At 41.4% G+C, this 22060-nt stretch overlaps 1 protein-coding gene and 1 long non-coding RNA gene across 2 annotated transcripts; both read left to right on the top strand.

Moving 5' to 3' along the window:
• The first annotated feature begins 3890 nt into the window (after positions 1-3890).
• On the top strand, positions 3891-9499 carry LOC115024217 (protein NLRC3-like). Its single transcript, XM_029455585.1, has 6 exons — positions 3891-3988; positions 5553-5703; positions 5930-6030; positions 6161-7449; positions 7510-7982; positions 9140-9499. The coding sequence occupies exons 2-6, from the start codon at positions 5573-5575 to the stop codon at positions 9321-9323; spliced, it is 2178 nt and encodes a 725-aa protein (XP_029311445.1). The 5' UTR covers positions 3891-3988; positions 5553-5572; the 3' UTR covers positions 9324-9499.
• Positions 9500-15419: 5920 nt separating this feature from the next.
• Positions 15420-22060, top strand: LOC115024218 (uncharacterized). Its single transcript, XR_003834103.1, has 3 exons — positions 15420-15691; positions 16340-16393; positions 21881-22060. It is a non-coding gene; the product is annotated as an uncharacterized LOC115024218 (long non-coding RNA).

Raw genomic sequence — 22060 nt, 5'->3', positions numbered from 1 at the left:
GGAAAACAAAAGTCCCTGAAATCAATAAATAAAAAGGTGGAATAAGAGACTTCAGGTTATGGCGGCTCACTAGGAAGACGCAACTATCAGTGCTCCGACAATTTCTGTCTTAAATCCTAATTTTACCCACGTTTTATGTCAACCCATCGTTTCTATTCGGAAAAGACGGTTAAATGCCGGCTGCAGCAGGGAAATCAGCTAAAGGACGACCAAAAGCACTTCAGTCTAAGATAAAACAGCATCCAAGCTACACGTGGAAGCTAAAGAAAGTTATGCTAGCGCTAGCATTGCGCCAGCCATGACCTCTGTTGAGACGGGCGAGGCCGGGCGGTGGGAAGCAGGCTCGGAGGAAATCCTGATCGCCAGAGGCTCTCTAAAGTCGGACTTTCCCACAAGACTTGATGGCATGCTAACAGCAATAGAGGGGATGAGGAAGGAGATACGGGGATGCTCAGAACGAATGTTAGAGGCTGAAGTAAGAATCTCATCTACCGAGGACGACGTGAGCTCCCTGCAAGATAAAGTGAACACGCGTGAAGCTAAAAACACGAAGCTACAGGATAAAGTTGAAGACTTGGAGGCAAGATCCAGGTTATCTAATTTGAGAGTGGTGGACTTGCCAGAAGATGCTGAACGAGGGGATGCCCTCTCTGCCACCTTCACTGCTGTGTGGGTGGAGAGGAGGATCTGGAAGGGAACCTTGCCACCGTTTGGACTGGTTGAAATGAGTGGAGTGGTGTAGATGCAGGTGATGATGAACTGATGTCACCTGTTTCCTTATGTCAGAGAGAGTGGAGGAAAGGTTACTGCAGTAGGTTAGCATGTTATGTTCACAAGTGTCTGTGGACGGTGGTAGTTGTCTTTGATGATCCACACCAATGTGGGAAGGTACTGCAAACAACAATCTAGGTATGAACTTAGTTGAGAAACGGCATGGTAAACCTTCGTTGGAATGCCCCAGAGAGATATTATCTCACAGAGTAAAGCTTTGAGCTGCTTACGAGCCTGTCGTCAAACACAGGCATATACATAGTATGACATGAAGATGACGTTAATATTGGCCTTTCCTCTGGATATTGCATATTGTGTACATGTCCTCACCACTCTTCTTTTGTACATTTAGGTGTACATGTGAAAACTGTAAAATTATGGAAACAATTGAAGAGCTGCTGCCAAGAAAAGGATGTCATGGAGGAACTCAATGAATATGAGGGACATGGTGCAAACACAACCTGCAGAACAGGTCACGCAGGATTCAAATCAAAGTGTCTGGATGTTTGGGTGTTGCAGACAGCCTACCACAGGTATGTGAAGAGGGACAGACAACGAGCAGGTGATGAGCCACGTAATGAGGAAGTTACTTGTGTAATGTGTAGAGCTCAGAAACTGTGATGTATTTATGGGGAGTCGAATGGTCACTCTGGCACAGTCACAGAATACACAGATAAATAAGGTTGAAGTGATTACCATTGACATGTATTATCTGGTATGTTACAGAATGTATCACTATGTGGCATACCGCCGGTGAGAGTCTGCCGGGGAATACTTGGTAAGAACCACAGAATGCCATCATGTGCCATTCAAAAGATCTGTGCTACGTTTTTTTTGTGCTAAGAGTTCAGTAACACACTCTACAAAAAATATGTTTTATAATCAAGCATTATATATAGTATGTATGTGTGTGTATATATATATATGTGTATATATAAATATATATATATATATTTATATATACACATATATATATATATATATATATATATATATATATACACATATATATATATATATATTTTAATATATTATGATGCTGACCTTTGGAACAACCAACCTGGATTGGAACTTGCGGTCCAGCTGACCTGACACGTGGTCGCCTGCATGGACTTGTGGTGTGTCCGTGGAGGGGGATCCGTCTGCACAGCACTTTCTTTCTGACATGTCTGAAATGTACAAAACACAACTTTACTAATAAATCTTTCAAACCAGCTTGAACCTGTATTGCATGTTTATACATGTCTGCGTAAAGAACATATCTAATAACATTCATAATAAAAGATGTGGTTGAAGTGATTGAGAGAGCAATGATATCAAATTAAACAAATATATGAATTATGTACATGCATGTGGTGATTGTATGTTTAACACGTCATGTGCAGGTCTACTGGTACTACAACATGTACAGATGACGTACAGTCTGTATACTTACTGCTGTACACACAGCTCCCTCCCCAGTGTGGACGTCCAATAGATGGTCGCTGATCATACAGGATCATACGGCTGTAACGCAGACCAACACTGGGGGCAACTGTAACGCAGACCAACACTGGCGGCAGCTGTAACGCAGACCAACACTGGGGGCAGCTGTAACACAGACCAACACTGGGGGCGGCTGTAACGCAGACCAACACTGGGGGCGGCTGTAACGCAGACCAACACTGGCGGCAGCTGTAACGCAGACCAACACTGGGGGCAGCTGTAACGCAGACCAACACTGGAGGCAGCTGTAACACAGACCAACACTGACGGCAGCTGTAACGCAGACCAACACTGGCGGCGGCTGTAACGCAGACCAACACTGGGGGCAGCTGTAACGCAGACCAACACTGGCGGCAGCTGTAACGCAGACCAACACTGGCGGCGGCTGTAACGCAGACCAACACTGACGGCAGCTGTAACACAGACCAACACTGGGGGCAGCTGTAACGCAGACCAACACTGGAGGCAGCTGTAACACACACCAACACTGGGGGCAGCTGTAACGCAGACCAACACTGGCGGCAGCTGTAACGCAGACCAACACTGGCGGCGGCTGTAACGCAGACCAACACTGGCGGCAGCTGTAACACAGACCAACACTGGCGGCAGCTGTAACGCAGACCAACACTGGGGGCAGCTGTAACACAGACCAACACTGGCGGCAGCTGTAACGCAGACCAACACTGGGGGCGGCTGTAACGCAGACCAACACTGGCGGCGGCTGTAACGCAGACCAACACTGGCGGCAGCTGTAACGCAGACCAACACTGGGGGCAGCTGTAACGCAGACCAACACTGGGGGCGGCTGTAACACAGACCAACACTGGCGGCAGCTGTAACGCAGACCAACACTGGCGGCAGCTGTAACACAGACCAACACTGGCGGCAGCTGTAACGCAGACCAACACTGGGGGCAGCTGTAACGCAGACCAACACTGGGGGCAGCTGTAACGCAGACCAACACTGGCGGCGGCTGTAACGCAGACCAACACTGGGGGCAGCTGTAACGCAGACGTTATTTGTTCCATTGAAACAGGCCATCACTTCTCAAAATAAAACCTCACTACATTTGTCACGAGTCGCTTTTGACAATAAAAATCGCCAAAAGATTTATAAGATTTAACGAGAAAGTCGCCAAATTGTCAACACTGTACATATCCAACACATCTCTGAAGTCTTAGATACAATTATATTATAATATATTATATTATAATATAATATATTATAATAGAAGTTTCACTTGATGTTTGTGAAGTTAAAGAATATATTAGACTTAAACTATAACTTTTAAACACTGGAAACTAATAACTTTCTAACTTTATGGTGAACTGTTTAAAGAAGAAGAATGTAAGTGTTTCTCATTATAATGACATATTACATGTTGTCAGTGTTGTCTTAGTGCAGAGCTTCTTTTTGGGTGTCCGCTCATTTCTTCACTTTCTCCCGACCTGTTGCATTTAAATCCCCCGTCTCTCTGTCGCTCTGTGTATCTGGCCTGTACCACTACACGCGCTGTCTTTGGAGCGTCTGCCCCCCTTCCTTCTTTCACATAATGGTATGATCCTAGTCTGTCCTGACATGTGATTGACTGCATGGTGTGCCCATCAAAATAATGTCCCGCCCCGGGGCACAGGTGGGTCCAGGCTCAGTGTTACAGGTGCACTGGCCCCTCCCCAAACTGTCACTGACAGACGCCATTTTCTCGTCGACAGAGCCGCAGCAGCAGAACAGGGTGAGTGTTAACAGCAGCTCTGCTGGGGTTTTACACATTCATTCTTTAGTGTGTCCTGCTGTGTGTCTCTAACAAGCAGAGTCCTGGAGTCCAATGTGATGAAATGTTTGTGAGCATCATCGCTACATGTCACACAGCAGCACAGTCCAGATGGAGAGCAGCCTCACAACCCGTCACCCTCCGGATCAATGCTTGTTCTTTCTCCAACCAGTCAACACTAAACTTCTTCTTCTTGCTTTTTACCTTCTAAAAGTTCAAATTAACTTTGTGTCCGTTTCGGGGCGGAACTCCCGGAAGTAGTTTCAAAATAAAAGCCGTGCTCCTGTAAACAAGGTGTCCGGTGCTGACAGTGACTCCGGGTTGATAGCAGACATGCGCAGAGTGTGTTGACATCTGAGCAGGAAGAAGTTTCTGCCTTTTCCCTCCAGAGACACAGTTTATACTGCAGTTTGTACCGGAACACAGATCACATGAAACTCAAGTGCTCCACTCTAAACCTTTGTGTTTTATTGTTTATTTACCAGCTCGTTAAAACATGTAACTGTAGATATTGTTGAGCAAAGAGTTGAAGAAATCGGAGCTTGAATGTCGAATCAATACAGAAAACTTGTAGTTAAATCGATATATTTATTAATATGATAAGTCAAGCATGGAACATATTCTCAGCTGAGAGACGTTCCTGTTTTGCGGCCTCTCTCTCTCCTGCTCCGCAGAAAAACGTCCCGCCTCTCGGTTACATCAGTTTTTCTATCACTTCCGGTCTTTGACGTCTGACGTCATCACGTCACATCATACGGGGTATTCGAACGACTCTGCCAGGGGGGCGCGCTCATATTATGCATTCACAATATCCCAATTATCCCTGATATGATGAGACAGTTCTGAGTGAGTTGAGCTTTATTTAATATATATAGTACCTAACATTTCTTCACATTATCTATGTAAATACGTGTTTCAGTTATTACACAAGATAATACATTTATTAGTTCATTATATCACAATATAAACAACACAAGCACAAACTACTTTATCATTTAGTAGAAATACATTTATTTTCAGTTATTTCTCCGTTTACTTTGATCACGGATACAATTCAATCCAGAGAGTCGGAGAGTCTGTCTGTCAGCAAGGAACACTTTTTACATTTACACTTTTATTTCTGCTCATTTCCGTTCAGTCACGTGAGGCTGATGATTCCTGAGCTTCTGCTTTGATAGGAGTTATATATTCTCTACTTTACCTGAAGCATTTAGCCTCATCAATCATCTCCAGCGTTCAAAAGACACCACCATCATCATCTGGTTATTAAATAATGGATCCACAATCAGAATATCAATAAGTACTTTTACTGAAGTACTGCACTTGAGTAAATGTCCTTTATACTTGTACTGCACTACATCTCAGAGGGAAACATTGTTCTGCTCTCAGTTCTTCCTGTCAGTTAAACATGTATCTCCAGATGATGTTTGTGATGAACTGAAGGATGAAGTTTCCTTTAGGAGAAGATTCTTCTGCTTCAGATAAATAATACTTTATACTGTGTGTGTGTGTGTGTTGTGTACAGTAACTCTCAGACTGGAGAAGATGAATGATTTAACAGATGAGGAGGAGGACGGCTCAGTGTCTGCAGTCTCCAGCTGTCTGTCTCTGAAGAGTGACAGGTCTATGAGACAACCTCTAACCTTCAGTAATGAACCTGGACCCTCAGACACAAAGTAAGAGTCTGTTTCTTCTGTAAACTGACCTGAAGAGGATTCAGTTTTTATGTTCTCTTATAATCTACTGTTGTATGATAACATAAGCCCAGTAGAGTACAGTAAAGAAACACAGTAGACAACTGGGACTAAACTGTTATCATGTTGGAGACATAGGTTGTACCAATCAGTGAACATCAGCCAGCACTATTGTGATGTGTTATAAAGAACGTGTTCATCTCCACAGAAAGAAGAGCAAAACTCCTGTTTCTGTGGAGGAGCAGCGGTCCAGCTGTGCTTTGTGTCAGGACGTCCTGAAGGATCCAGTCTCTACCAGCTGTGCACACAGTAAGACTGTACATCTGTCTGCTGCTGTCTTCATGTCTGAAAACAGGATTCTTCCTGCTTCATTTGTTTGTACAGCACATTATGATCTGTTATATATATTTATTAATCTCACATGTGTCTTCTCTTTCAGCAGATAGAGGTCTGCAGGAGGTTTTAGATGAACATAGGATCAGTCTGAAGAGGAGATGTGAACGTGTGACTGAAGGAAGTGAAGAAACAGTGAGTAAAACCCTCCTCAACAGGATCTACACTGAGCTCTACATCACAGAGGGACTGAGTGAAGAGGTTAATACTCAACATGAGGTGAAGCAGCTTGAGACAGCTTCCAAGAAAAAGACCCTCCGTGACGCTCCAATCAAGTGCCACGACATCTTTAAAGCCTCACCTGACCAACAGGTACACATCAGAGTCGCTCTGACGGTCGGCATCGCTGGCGTTGGAAAAACCTTCTCCGTGCAGAAGTTCACTCTGGACTGGGCAGAGGGTTTGGAAAACCAAGATGTCAGTCTGCTGATTCCGCTTTCCTTCAGGGAGCTGAACTTGATCAAAGCTGAGCAGTACAGTCTTCTCAGGCTGCTCCATGTTTTCCATCCAACCTTACAGAAGGTCACAGCAGAGACGCTCGCTGTCTGTAACGTTTTGTTCATCTTTGACGGCCTGGATGAAAGCAGACCTTCACTGGATTTCCACAACAATGAGGTTGTGTCTGATGTCACACAGCAGTCATCAGTCAACGTGCTGTTGACAAACCTCATCAGCGGGAATCTGCTTCCCTCGGCTCTCGTCTGGATAACTTCCCGACCTGCAGCAACCAATCAGATCCCTCCTGCACGTGTGGACAGGGTAACAGAAGTACGAGGCTTCACTGACGTCCAGAAGGAGGAGTACTTCAGGAGGAGATTCAGTGATGATGAACGGTCCGGCAGAATCATCTCTCACATCAAGACATCCAGGAGCCTCCACATCATGTGTCTGATCCCCGTCTTCTGCTGGATCACTGCTACAGTTCTGGACCACATGTTGACTACAGACCAGAGAGGAGAGCTGCCCCAGACCCTCACTGACATGTACTCACACTTCCTGCTGGTTCAGACCAAGAGGAAGAAGCAGAAGTATGATGAGGGACATGAGACGAGTCCACGGGAGCTGACGAAGGCTGACGGGAAACTTCTTCTGAAGCTGGGGAGGCTGGCGTTTGAACATCTGGAGAAAGGAAACATCATGTTCTACCAAGAAGACCTGGAGCAGTGTGGTCTTGATGCCACGGAGGCCTTGGTGTACTCAGGAGTTTGTACAGAGATCTTCAAAAGAGAGAGTGTGATCTTCCAGAAAACAGTCTACTGCTTTGTTCATCTGAGCATTCAGGAGTTTCTGGCTGCAGTCTACCTGTTCCACTGTTACAGCAAGAGGAACACAGAGGTACTGAAGGACTTCCTGGGGAAACACTGGAAGAAGAACTTCCTGTGGAGTGACTGGAAGAATGACTCATCCCTGGATGTCTTCCTGTCTGAAGCCATGAAGAAATCCCTCACAAGTAAGAATGGCCACCTGGACCTGTTTGTCCGCTTTCTCCACGGCCTCTCTCTGGAGTCCAACCAGAGACTCTTAGGAGGCCTGCTGGGTCAGACACACAACAGTCCACAAATGATCCAGAGAGCCATCAACACCCTGAAGGAGATGAGGGGTGAAGATACCTCTGCTGACAGAAGCATCAACATCTTCCACTGTCTGACAGAGATGAAGGACCACTCAGTACATCAGGAGATCCAAGAGTTCCTGCAGTCAGAGAACAGATCACAGAAGGAACTCTCTGAGATCCACTGCTCAGCTCTGGCTCACATGCTGCAGATGTCAGAGGAGGTTCTGGATGAGTTGGACCTGAACAAGTACAAGACGTCAGAGGAGGGACGACGGAGACTGATTCCAGCTGTGAGGAACTGCAGAAAGGCTTTGTAAGTCCAGATGTGATTAACTTTATAAATCAGAGTAGATTAGAAGTTTAGTTCTTCAAATATACACGAGAAAATTCATTTTATTGAATAAATATATCCACTTTTTACTTCATTATTTAGTTTCAGATGTTCTTGAGCTGTTTCAAACGCTGTGAGAGCAAAACAAGTGTTTTCAGCTTCTATCTGTGAAGTTCATGAACACATTTCTATTTATTTGTAATAATTGTTACACTTGACAGTTTCTTCCTCTCATTACATTCCTTTGGGGGATGGAGGCGACATGCAGACCTTGTCAAACTAAAGACTTTAGAGGTGCTCGAGGTTTCATCACATTTTACAGTTCTGAGTGAATGCAGAGAAGTTGTTGTTACATTCTAGCAGTTTCTTCATCATTACATCAGACACACAGGTAATACCTGAGTCTTTATATTAACATTTATTTCTGTACATCTCTGATACTTTCAATGATTTGTTTCCTTTCTGTTGCGTTTGTCAACAGTCAGTGACAGCAGAAGGTAGCTAGCAGAGACAGACCTAGGATCAGATCACACTGACACACTGTGGACATTATGGAAGCCTCAATGTAACTGCAGCACTACTCTCTCCCTTCATCTGCAACATTAAACACATATTACAAGTCTGCAGGTGATAAGTGATGAGAGTTATTGTTTCATGTCAAACACAGTGAGATCAGATGAACCACTGATGTCACAGCGGCTTGTCCTGCCTCGTGTTCTGAAGATGCCAGAGCAGAGACAGGGGAGTTCAGACGCAGTTACAACACACAAAGAATTCCTTACGCCGTTTATAATCCAACAACACTAAAGAACATCTAAATATAACTGGGAAACTGCAGATGTGTGTAAGAATCACTTTAGATTACCTGCTCATGAATCCATCGTGCTCTTTGCTGCCGTCCTCGCCCCGGATTCCATTTGTAACTTCTCCCCCTTTCATGTAGGCCTCAATCTTTCTAATAGAGGTTCAGTATCCTGTGGGCATCTCCCGAGTATCCTGGGGGGGGGGACAATGCATATATTAAACTCAGTAAAGATATTAAAATGTCTAACAGCAAATGTTTTGTCATCAAATGCATGAAATAAATGAATGTTTCCTCTTTCATAATAACACATTTTGTAATATATGTGTCCTGACAGACTTTATGGATGTTACATCTCAGAGACTGATTGTGAAGTCGTGGCCTCAGCTCTGAAGTCCAACCCCTCCCACCTGAGAGAGCTGGACCTGTATATAATATCACTGAAGGATTCAGTGGAGCTGCTGTCTGCTGGACTGCAGAGTCCAAACTGTAGACTGGAGACGCTGAGGTCAGTTCACTGACTGTAGCTCGTGTAGTAAATATAATTGGCACAATTTGCAGAAGGTGAAGACGTTGTAATTATTATTATTGTCTTCTTTATTTTTCTAATGTCTGAATATTGTGGAGAATGACGTAAAGTAGAGAAAGTAAATGTTTGACGGGACAGTTGTTGAGCTTCCACAGACTCACATTGTGCTCCATGAGTCAGTGAAGAAGATGTCAGTACTGAGGTGTGTGAGAGATATGAAGGAGGTTGTTAAACATCTGATGACAGAGAGAAACAGGCTGCAGAGACTTTGAGCTTTGATTACCAACACATTTGTATCATTGCTGACAGTGACCTCTAAACTTCTTCAGCTCTGAACAGATTATTAAACCTTAATAATAATAATAATAATAATAATAATAATAATAATAAGCTTTATTTGTAGAGCACCTTTCATACAAGAACTACAGCCCAAAGTGCTTCACAGCAGAAACATCAAACTTAGTAGAAGATGAGACAGAGCATTTACAGCACAATAATCACAGTGTTGATGTAAATGAGTGTGAAGTCAATTAAAATAATATAAATAACAGAATTAAAATAGTATAAATAACACTGGAGATCATGCCTAGTATCTGTATCTGTGCCGTACTTAACGACCTCCTGAAACCACGTTCATCACCATTCTTGTAGATGTTTGAAAGGATCAGAGCCACATGTTGAAAGCATGAGATCCACAATGGGCCCCTGTGGCCCTTCAGCTGGTTTACTCCCTTTGCTACACATTCTTCAGAGTCTTCCCGTTTCATAAACAAACCCCACTTTGTTAAGTTTTATGAAATCTATCGGTTAAAGACAGTTTTTCTCCAACAATATTCTTTAATCTTTCACTTTTCCACTAATTGTGTAAAGAACATGAAACACATTTATCAGAGGAGCTTCCTCTTGTTCCCGTGGTAACACCGTCTGTCTGATCTCAGGCTTTTCAAAAATACACACCTTTACACATTCAATGTTCCACCTTGAACTAACTCAAGCAGCAACATTGTTTTCTAAAGTTACATCATGTTTTCTTTATTCAGATTGAGGGGCTACGGTCTGTCAGAGATCAGCTGGGCTTCTCTGTTCTCAGCTCTGAAGTCCAACCCCCCCCTCCTGAGAGAGCTGGACCTGAGGTACACCAAGCTGCAGGATTCATCAGTGAAGCTGCTGTGTGACCTTCTGGAGAGTCCAGACTGCAGACTGGAGGCTCTCAGGTCAGTTCACTGACTCTCTGGTACTACTGTAGATCCAACATGTTTAATAATTATTGAACATAATTTATGTTCATAAATAATTTACATCATAAAGTCGTAACTTTCCTTTTGTTCATATTTTGACTTTTCTTGCAGTAAATTGAGTGTGCAGTCACAGAAGACGAGTGTTTGTTAAAGCAGCTGTAGCAAATGTCCACTGTTAGTTATTAAAGTACATTTATGTTCACGTGTGGTAAACGCTCACATCTGTATACAGAAGGTCATCTGAACTAATATTAGTGTACACTGATGAAGTTTACTTTCTCAAGCACAAAGAATTCTTTGTTTCCATTCATTTCAATGTGTTTCCACAGATAATAAAGTAGAAGCTGATGTTATGATGAGCACAATAACAGAATGACAGCGTCACTCCAATTCATGGATTAGGACGTAGTAATGTTGAGCCACACCTTTAAACCTGAACACATCTGATTGGATTATAAATGGATTTGTATCCACATCATGTTTTCTTTATTCAGATTGGGGGTCCGCAGTCTGTCAGAGATCAGCTGGGCTTCTCTGGTCTCAGCTCTGAAGTCCAACCCCCCCCTCCTGAGAGAGCTGGACCTGAGGAACACCAACCTGCAGGATTCATCAGTGAAGCTGCTGCGTGACCTTCTGGAGAGTCCAGACTGCAGACTGGAGGCTCTCAGGTCAGTCAGGGTCCGACTCAGTCTCTGCTGGTTCAGCAGTATTGTACTAACAGGGGGGTTAATGTGTTACTCACGTTGGGGAATCCCCCAGTTCTACCTTCCACTTGTAGCCTAGCTTAGCAGAACTAATCAGTGATTTCACTCATTGCCTGCAGGTTCTCCTGTTCTTTCATCTCGTGTTTCTTTTCTTTCATTCTTCCACTAACAATAAAACACAAGCTGACAATGCAAAGCCAAGCAACATGTTACAAGTTGTAACTTTGGAACTTGTGATTTCACAGAAGAGTGAGACAGGTAGTGTGTTTGGTTCTTGGATCCAGACTAAAGACGAGTTACTTCCTGTAATGCAGGCTCAGAGCTGTCTGCAGTCAGTTGTAGTGTTTGCACAGAAGATATGATGCCATGTAAAGCGTTCCATCAGTCGGCTCGTGTCAGGACTCTGAAGCGGGCTGACTCTAACAACAAACTGTTATTTAAACCTGAGACGTAACTTTTGGGATTGTGTTCCTACAGGATCAATGACGAGTTGATCACAGCTGAGTAACACACAACATGTGAGTATTGCAGCATATCCTCCATTCATCCAGATATTACATGAACATCTGATCTTAAAATGAGATGCCCTCATCGTACACAAACTACTTTCAATTGTGTTTCTGTTTGATATATAAAATATATATTCTATTTCTAAAATATTCCAGAATGTTGTCTGCTAATGTTTCTCAGCTTCATTCAAGTTTTCATTGAGTTCTTTCTCTTGTTGTCCTTCAGAGGACTCCATCAAACTGGATGTGTGAACAAACCTGCCCGAGGAAGACAGCAAGGTGAAAGAGGAGCAGCTGCACAGTGTGAAGTATATTTATGGAGCTTCACCACAGAATCAAATGTAGTTATTGGTAATTGTTTGCCTGGGACCGACCTGCAGGCTCAGCTTGTATTAGCTCAGATCAACTGGTCCTCCTGCTGGAGAGACGAGTGGAAGATGGAGCAGTTCATATCTAAAGATATATGTATATATAATTAACTTGGGTTACTTAAATATATTTCTTAAAGCTTAAAGTGCATCAACCTGTTCACCTTTCATAAGTTCTCTTGCTGGAGTTCTGATATACACTTGTACTTGTTTAAACTTCATCAGACTTCTTGTTTCTGAGACTCATCGTCGCATCTTAAACATTATTCTTCATTTCTACATTAAACTGCGTATTAGTGGAAGTACTTTGTGATTCAAAGAGGAGACGACTCCTGATGATGTCATCAAGAGATATTTGTATCTTTTATCATTTAGTTTGTAAGTTTTATGCATTATGAGAACATTGTGTTAAGATGTTCCTTTGTTATGGTTTGTAACTATAAAAATCGCCAAAAGATTTATAAAGTCTATATTAGAATATATTAGACTTAAACTATAACTTTTAAACACTGGAAACTAATAACTTTCTAACTTCATGGTGAACTCTGTAAAGAAGAAGAACGTAAGTGTTTCTCATTATAATGACATATTACTGAAGTTGATTTATTCCAGCTCTATTTCATATTTCTTATTATTGTTATGCATTTATTTGTATTCTTCTTCTTGTTTCTCTGTTTATGTTGAGTACATGTCTCATCATGTGTGTATTTGAAGGTTTTTTTATATTAGAATTGAAGGATTAAAAACATCATTCATGTTCTCCTCATTTATTTCTACTCTTTTACAGAAGATCTGTTCATTTCTGTGCTTTTAAATGTTTAAAGTTATACATGGGATAAGCACTTTATTACCAAAGAGGAGTTCCTCCTTTAACCTACAGGAGGCGCTGTTGCACTTCACTTTAAACATGTGTGATGAGTTTACAGCTGTCAGGAAATGTGGGACTTTTGGCCATCATGTTGTCATTGCCTATATTTAGAAACAATATATATAATTAGTTTGGTGATATAGTGTTGTATTCATTCCACACTGCTATTTCACACTTCTGGTTAAATGCTAAACTACATTTATTTGTCTTAGTACTTGTAATAAAGTGTAATCTTATGTTACGTTCCCTGTTAGTCTGGAGGAAAGGGAAGTAACAAGTAGAAATAAAATAACCCGGGTGAAGAAAGGAAAACGAGGCAACAGATTTAGTAAAGTAAAAACAAAGAGCATTTAATTCACATTGGAAAGTAAAGCTCCCCCACCAATACAGAAAGGCAAAACTCAAAACAACTGAAACAGAAAGCGACACCAGATATGGCAGAACAAAGCAACTCCACAAGTTGCTGTTCTGTTGCACAGCTCCTGAACAACTCCAACACGTAGAGGACCAACACCAGTCTCAGCACCAGCAGTGGTGGTTCTACACCATCATCACTGGGGGGGGGGGCCTGGCTGGGGCCAAGTGTTCTGTCACACATTCAACCCGGGACAACAGAGATGAAGCAGTGTTCAAGCCTTCAATATCTTTAGTGAAGTATAAATAATGGCGCACCTCAGAAACAATACCATGATTGGTCTGTTCCTGACTGATGACAGCGTCTCTCCAGTGATCAATCATGGCGTGCTGTTTGTATTCAGGTTCCCATGGTAACGAGTCAGACCGCTCACACTAGTGATGGAGGTCCGGCTCTTTTCAAAGATTCGGCTCTTTTCAAAGATTCGGCTCTTAGCCAACAAAGTTGTCCTCGCATGTGTCAAATGAGACGTCAGAGTCAGACTCAGGTGAGTCTGGTTGGTGTGGAGTCATGTTTTCAGCATCAGTGGCATGTTTTACAAAGGTGTGTGTAACCGCCCCATCTATGGCACGTGTGATCAAGCCACGGGCGCAGGGAATTACACAACAGAAAACGATAGTCAGAACAGTGAGTATTATTCCTGCCGGGCCGTGTGAGCAAAATGGGAAACACAATGATAATTGATATTAAGGTCAAAAAACACATCGAGCCTCTAAGGCCACCAAACCCCAGGTGTTGGAATGGATGCCACGGACGTGGTCTGTCCGTGTAGATGACGTGTAGGTCCCTCGTGGGTGACACAGAAACTCTTCTGCAGGTCACTTGATGACTTCTCCTAAGTCGGATGATTTGAGGGCAGTGTATCTGCGTACGTCAAATGACGCTCGTTGCTCAAACTGAGGCTAAATCCTTCCAGTTAGATTCAACGACACCCTCGGTGATTCTCTGTTGTGTCTTTAGGTTGTAGTTTGTGTGGTGCTCACCCCTTCGTGCTGTTCTGGAGAGTCAGTGAGGTGAGGCAGTGGTTGCAGTGGCTGGCAGTAGATCCAAGTTGCCCTCTCTGCCACCTTCACTGCTGTGTGGGTGGAGAGGAGGATCTGGAAGGGAACCTTGCCACCGTTTGGACTGGTTGAAATGAGTGGAGTGGTGTAGATGCAGGTGATGATGAACTGATGTCACCTGTTTCCTTATGTCAGAGAGAGTGGAGGAAAGGTTACTGCAGTAGGTTAGCATGTTATGTTCACAAGTGTCTGTGGACGGTGGTAGTTGTCTTTGATGATCCACACCAATGTGGGAAGGTACTGCAAACAACAATCTAGGTATGAACTTAGTTGAGAAACGGCATGGTAAACCTTCGTTGGAATGCCCCAGAGAGATATTATCTCACAGAGTAAAGCTTTAGTCACTGGAGCTGCAGTGGCATGTTTAGGTTGTGTAGGTGGTGGGTGAGAAGCCTTTTGTGAACCAAAAGTCATTGATTACACTTCACATTCCTCCCTTATGACACATGGTCGAACCCATGTGTCAATCCTGCAGTGAGAAAAGACTTTTGGGCAGCAGGTAGCTTACAATCTGTTTTAGACATAAACTGGAGAGCTGAGAGAGAGGAGGGGAGAGATAAGAGAGACATAAGTGTCCTTGGGGGAGGAAAGGAAATCATATCTAGAGTCAGTGAAGAAGAAGAAGAAGAAGAAGAAGAAGAAGAAGAAGAAGAAGAAGAAGAAGAAGAAGAAGAAGAAGAAGAAGAAGAAGAAGAAGAAGAAGAAGAAGAAGAAGAAGAAGAAGGAGGAGGAGGAGGAGGAGGAGAAGAAGCAGAAGAAGTATGTTTGAACATACAAGCCCCCCCACACACACACACACTCTGAGTCCACCAGTATTAAGAGCACACAGTGATTTACAAACCTGTAGCTCTCGCCTCGTCCTGCAGTACATGTAGTCTGACACTAGATGGCGCCAGAGACTCTGCAGGAGGATGTGTGTACTTATATGTGCTTAATGCTTCTACCTATAATTAATGTTCTCCATTTCTTCAACTTAAATGCTTTACATATTCTAGTAGTGTGTCTGACATATGCGGGGATATCTCGTGTTACAGGACATTACTGGTAAACTGGTCGTAAAGGTGTTGTGGAGGAAGTGGGTCTTCGCTTCCCACGCAGAGGAGGGTTTTCCGGTTAAAGTTTCCTTTGTGATTCGGAAGTGTCGGTGTGATGCCGTTTATCCTCACAGACACAACACACAAGTGGCGACCATGAAAAGTAAGCGTGAATACATAATGTTCCATTACATAGATAGCGTCGGGACATTAGCTAGCTCCCCCGTCAGAGAACACCGTAGTGTCAACAGCTAGCTAACGGTTAGTGGTGATGTTAGGCATGCTAACGGTAGCTAGCTAACTTGGTGTTGACTGTCTGCAGTAAACACGGATGTCTAACAGGATTTAAATGTATTCAGCGCCTGTAATAAGTACGTTATTGTGTAGTTGGTAGCCTTTCCCTTTTCATTATGTCGTTTGTGTGCGATTTTACATCATGACTTTACTTAAACTTGCGTTTAGACTTTATGTTAACTCCCACCCAGACATGCTAACAATAGCTTAGCATGTCTGTGTTTTGGACACAGTGACAGCTGTAGGCTGCTGCCCCATGGCATCTGTGGAAAGGCCTTCTGCAACGTGGATTTGTCCAGTCCATGTTATATATATATATATATATATATATATATATATATATATATATATATATATATATATATATATATATATATTCCCTTTTGTTCTCTAAGCCTGAAACTGCTGCACAACATGACAATCTGCAGATTCATGGACCAGAATAGAGAAAAGGGTTTTGGCAGAGAAAGATATATCAGTTATTCTCTTATGAAGCTTTTGTCATTTTCTTCAACAGAACCGTTCAAAGCTTTGTCCTGCTGAAACGCCCCTTCAGGATTTAGTAATACAGGTAAGCAACAAGCCTGGTGCATGGCCAAATCCTTCCCCTCGCCACTGCTGCCAGGACGTGTGTGCCTCTTTGACTACCTGTGTAATATGTGTGATTCATCTCTGACAGGCTAGTGTGGGCAGGTATAGAGGAATGCAAGAGCACTAAGTGTCCCTCTGAATGCATTGCACCAGATCAGTACACACGCTGCATGTTTGAACAGCAGCCCTCTGTTGGGAAAGTAAGGATGAAGCAACTGATGGTGCAGTGAGCATCTCTGCAAAGCCATCTATTGGTTACTTGTCTGATGTGCTGGTCGCCCTGGGCTCTGTTAGGGTAGATTATTAAAACATCACTGTATACACTGCCATAGGGCTGCAACTCATGATTATTTTCTTTAACGTTTAATCTGCAGACTATATTCCTGATAAAATGTCAGAAAATAGTGAAAAATGTAAATTCCAAATTCTCAAAGTTCTTTAAATGTGTGATATGAAGCAGAACATCTCCATATTTCAGAGCCACTGTTATCGTTGCAGCTCTACACTGCAGATGTTTAAAGCCGTGCATACTTTCTGATATCGTGTTGAGAGGAGATTTGCATCTTAAAGTGATGTGTTGATCACATGTTGTCTTCACTTGCACTATTATCAAGCTTACAGTGTGTCTAACTCTAGATGCTAGTAATGCATGTTAGTCAAGGTTCTGTTTGCCATTCTGCAGCTTCGATTCTTGATTAAATGCTGAATTGTTAGCACCGCTGATTAGTACCGTCATGTCATCTCCTTCCCTTTCTAAACCCGTTTCCTGGTTTGTTTTTCCTCAGTCTGAGTGGAAAGGCTTGTGACTCCCCTCACCAGACTTGGCTGTTACCGTCTGTAACATGTGATTTCAAGGGTGTGATATGATCAGGGTAAAATGTGCACGCAAAACTCATGTCTGTACGCTTTGAGGATTTGCTCACGGTCATGCAATGCAAAGCCTCTGACTGGAGGATATCAGGTGACTTAATATGTAAACAGGGTAGTTAGTGGTGGAAGACCTTTGAGATTTATGACATTTGATTTTATATCCATCAAATCAAATTTATTTGTATATATAGCCCAATATCACAAATTATACATTTGTCTCAGAGTGCTTTACAGACTGTACAGGATACATCATGTCTGTAATATAATCTATTAATATCTCATTTATCATGCTTGACACCTCTTAATGAAAGGATTCAAGGATCACTAGTTGTCATTATGCAACACAGGGTTGCACAACGAAATGCTACACATGAAAAACAAGACAGAACAAAAGCAGTAGTAGTGCATTCCTTGAAGTGCATGTTTTGAATTTGCCACAGGAGGAATGTAAAGAAACAGAAACAATGGAGAATCGTCTGGGCAGATAATATGGCCGACATCTTTAACATTAAAAGATTCGACATGAGAGACACAATAGTTGTGTATATCAGTAATGACTATATATATATATATATATATATATATATATATATATATATATATATATATATATATTTTTTTTTTTATATATATATATAAAAAAAAAAAAAAATATATATATATATATATATATATATATAAAAATATATATAATAATAAAAACTGCACCAATATCAAACATCCTGAGAACAGCAGCATTAAGTGTACATCTAGTGTGTCATGTGGTTAGTGTGTGTGTGTGTGTGTGTGTGTGTGTGTGTGTGTGTGTGTGTGTGTGTGTGTGTGTGTGTGTGTGTGTGTGTGTGTGTGTGTGTGTGTGTGTGTGTGTGTGTGTGTGCCCGCTATTCAGACGTGTGTGTGTGTGTGTGTGTGCGCTGGCTTTGATTGTGAGCGAGATGAGTGACATCTCACACAACACTGCCTCATTGTTGCGAGGCCCGCTGTGCAGCAACGACAGAAACCCCATCAGAACCCCACGGGTTGAAAACACATATTTGCAGAGAGAGATCAACAAACAGCAGCGTGCTGTAAACAACCAGCGAGAGATGTGGCGCCCAACTTACTGGGCCCATAAAGAATAACCAGTTACACCAGTTTACTCCATTAAATCAGGAGAAATCTAAAGCAGGTGTAAATAAATATGGATGCATATTCCTCTCAGAACCTCCGTGTTAGTTTCACGTCCAGCTGAACCAGTTTGTATTGTAGAAGTAGCTGCTCGTCTCTTTCACACTATCGGTGTGTTGTTATAGAAATAGGGCTCGGGGGGTGTCACATTTCCTAACAAGTTTAGCTTTAGCAGACATTTTGACATGTCACAGCAACATATAATACACATGACGTCTTGTTTCTGTTGAGCTGCTTCAGTTTCCAGACTTACTGGGTCACTTGAATAGAGAAGAGCCGTTGTTAATGTTGTTCGTAACATCTGTGTCTTCTGTGAAGAAGATTAAGTAAAACTAACGCATGTTGGAAGACGTGTATTAATGTTGTGATAGTGAATTGTATTTAAACATTGTAAGGAGTACGGCTGTCCTCGGTCCACTAACACGATCCAGAAACACACCTGCAGTTACTGCTTATCACCAGAGGTGTCGCCAAAAAGAAAGAAACGGAGATTGTGACTCTAAACCTTGTGTTTGCCAGAGATGTGCTCCTAATAATAAGTTTAATTTAAAATGAGTGTAGAGGATTATTTATATTGCACCTGATCCCAGACTGATGGAGAAGTCTGAAACAAACTTCTCTAAGAGTCTGGACTCACTAGTGGCTCATAACGTCCAGCTCAAGGTGTTCTTTGGCTTTTGTCTTTTTCCCTTCAATATTTGTGTCTTCATACCCGTGTAAAATATGCTGCAGTGTGAACATCAACATCTAAACTCCAGGTTCCAGCAGATCCTAAAAAAAGTCTTAAAATGCATTGAATTCAATAATGTAAAATGAAAGTCTTTAATTTGTATTAAAAATGATTTTAGATATAAGAAGTAGGATTTTATGAATTATTTTGTTCTGACATTGCAGTTTAAAATCTCAGAATAATTGGTAACATTTAAAAAATACATATAATTTACCGAATGCCTTTAACATCAGGCAGATCAGGATACACAAATATCTTAAGATATTATAAATTTGTCTTAAATGGCAATAAAAAAAGTATTTTAAAGTCTTAAATCTAATTTGACTTAAGCTGTAAGAACCCTCAAACGTTCTCTAAGTCTCTCTTGAGGCTCGAGTTATTCTGAACATTAAACCGCGTTTCAACTTCACCTCAATTGAACCCAACGGGGAAAACACAGAACACACACAGAAACCAACTTGCACTTCTTTTAAAGCGTTCGCTATGAAATACCTCCGGCTCCGAGGGTAAGATGTTACATGGATTAAATTTATGGAAATTGCACTGAGGTTGTTAAAAAACGAACCATAAATAGAGTTCTGCCTTTCTAAAGCGGCGGCCACAGCAACTGTTGTAAAAGCTCAAACATGCAAATTCTTCCCTGATGGCTGATTTAATCTCCTCGCCGTGACACAGACGCAGAGGAACAACTGTAAAGTGACCCGAGTACCGTTTATATTTATCTTAGTTGAATACTCGACTCTGATTGGCCAATAAGGACAATTTGATGCAGTAAATGCATGTCGGAGGGAAATGGAGCAAAACAGTGTCTAAAACATTTCCACATTTTCTCTAGAAAGTAGAGTCTGTACTTCTGTACGGACTCAAACATAGTAAAAGATATGCCTTATATTGTCCGAGTTCCATCAGTGTATTTCATTCCGAAAGACACTGAAAATACAGCGGGATGTCTGTAGAATGTTATTGAATGTGATGTTTCCTATTTTGCATCAAAGCCTGCAAAGCTTATGTGCTGAACAGCCGGATCATAAGCTGCTTACCTGTCCGATAATAAAATGCTGCATCAGTACGGAAGTTTTTCTGAAGCCTATTAAACGCTGTGTTGTTGTTCTGAAATAGAAATCGAGATCAAACTAAACCAAAAGTTCTGCATGTGGTGGATTTGATATGTTACAGTTTATATTGGAAGAACCTTTAGATGATCAACTTGGTACATTAGTCGTTGTTTTATTAACACGTAGAGCCTTTGGATGAGTCGTTACAATTTTATTTTTCATTGCATATAAAAACAACTAAACAGAAATTAAACTATATGTAGAAACACATAATTACAGAGGAAACTATGAAAAGTACATTATTTAGCCATGCACATCCTGGGCAATAATAAGCTTTATTTATAGAGCACCTTTCATACAAGAATTACAGCCCAAAGTGCTTCACAGCAAAAACATAACAATTAGGACAGAATAATAAGAGCATTTTCAGTTCAATAATCACATTTTCAGTTCAATAATCACAGTGTTGATGTAAATGACTCTGAAGTACCATTATAAAAATAGCAGTATAAAATAGCAGATAAAATAGCAAATATAACATAGCAGATTTAAAATTGTATAAAAATAGCTGAATTAAAATAGCAGATGAAATAGCAGAACAAACATTATGAAATCATTTAAATTAGTTTAAAGTGGCACCATTAAAAGGCTAAAGTAAAGAGATATAAAATATCACCATTAAAAGGCTAAAGTAAAGAGATATAAAATATCACTATTAAAAGACTAAAGTAAAGAGATATAAAATATCACCATTAAAAGGCTAAAGTAAAGAGATATAAAATATCACTATTAAAAGACTAAAGTAAAGAGATATAAAATATCACCATTAAAAGGCTAAAGTAAAGAGATATAAAATATCACTATTAAAAGACTAAAGTAAAGAGATATAAAATATCACCATTAAAAGGCTAAAGTAAAGAGATATAAAATATCACTATTAAAAGACTAAAGTAAAGAGATATAAAATATCACTATTAAAAGGCTAAAGTAAAGAGATATAAAATATCACTATTAAAAGGCTAAAGTAAAAAGATATGTTTTTAGTTTTGAAGATATTGAGCGAGCTCGCCTAATGTCTGCAGGTAAAGTGTTCCATGGCTTTGGTGCATAATTGATAAAGGCTGCATCCACAATTTTCTTTTGGATGTTTCTGGGAACATTTAATAAACCAGTAGTGGATGATCGTAATGTTCTTGGGAAACATAGTTGATTAGAGCGTTGGCAGTGTAACTTGGTGCGGTTCCACAATGACTTCTTATATGTTATAACAAAAGGTTATCTTAAAAGTTTTTCAGTAATTTTATGGCTTTAATGTTTAAAAATAAAATGAATATGAAATGAAATATGATGCTTTCAGATTAGTGACAATTAAGGTTTTCCATATAAAATAAGACACATTAGGCTAAATATGGGAATACTAGGTATTGAAATAAGCTTCCATCCATGAACGTTCGTCCAAAATCGTTGTGAGGAAAACAAAGTGTGCAGGAAACACAAGGTTCTGATATGAATCCGAAGCGTTTCTGCAAAGATTCTCCAACCGGATATAAAAAATAAAAGACTTTAACATTTGTTTCTTTGACCTTTGGGAGTTCATGTCCAAAGGACCGTAACTGAACTGTTCATGTCCTATTTTTTGCGACAGGTCTCGCCGTCACCCTGGCAACGCTGCACCCACAGAGAGGGGAGGAGCCAAGTCCTGGTAGCATGGAAGTCGCCTGGGCGCCGGGCTTGGCCCTGAGTCCTCAGAGCGAGGCGGTGACCAGCGAGCTTCAGGAGCTGACGTTGCAGCCTGGACTCCCCCCGTGGCCTCTGCAGGAGAGGA

This window comes from Cottoperca gobio, chromosome 19, assembly GCF_900634415.1.
Source record: "Cottoperca gobio chromosome 19, fCotGob3.1, whole genome shotgun sequence".
In the NCBI taxonomy this organism is placed as follows: domain Eukaryota; kingdom Metazoa; phylum Chordata; class Actinopteri; order Perciformes; family Bovichtidae; genus Cottoperca; species Cottoperca gobio.
The sequence above is the reverse complement of the archived record's forward strand: the minus strand, read 5'-3'. Positions and strand labels throughout refer to the sequence as shown.

Bases quoted from the DNA above. Each gene is read 5' to 3' on its own strand.
- LOC115024217 (XM_029455585.1), top strand. From the start codon at position 5,573: ATGAATGATTTAACAGATGAGGAGGAGGACGGCTCAGTGTCTGCAGTC. The intron at 6,031-6,160 runs GTAAGACTGTAC...CTTCTCTTTCAG, and splicing joins CTCTACCAGCTGTGCACACA to CAGATAGAGGTCTGCAGGAG. The intron at 7,983-9,139 runs GTAAGTCCAGAT...GTGTCCTGACAG, and splicing joins AGGAACTGCAGAAAGGCTTT to ACTTTATGGATGTTACATCT.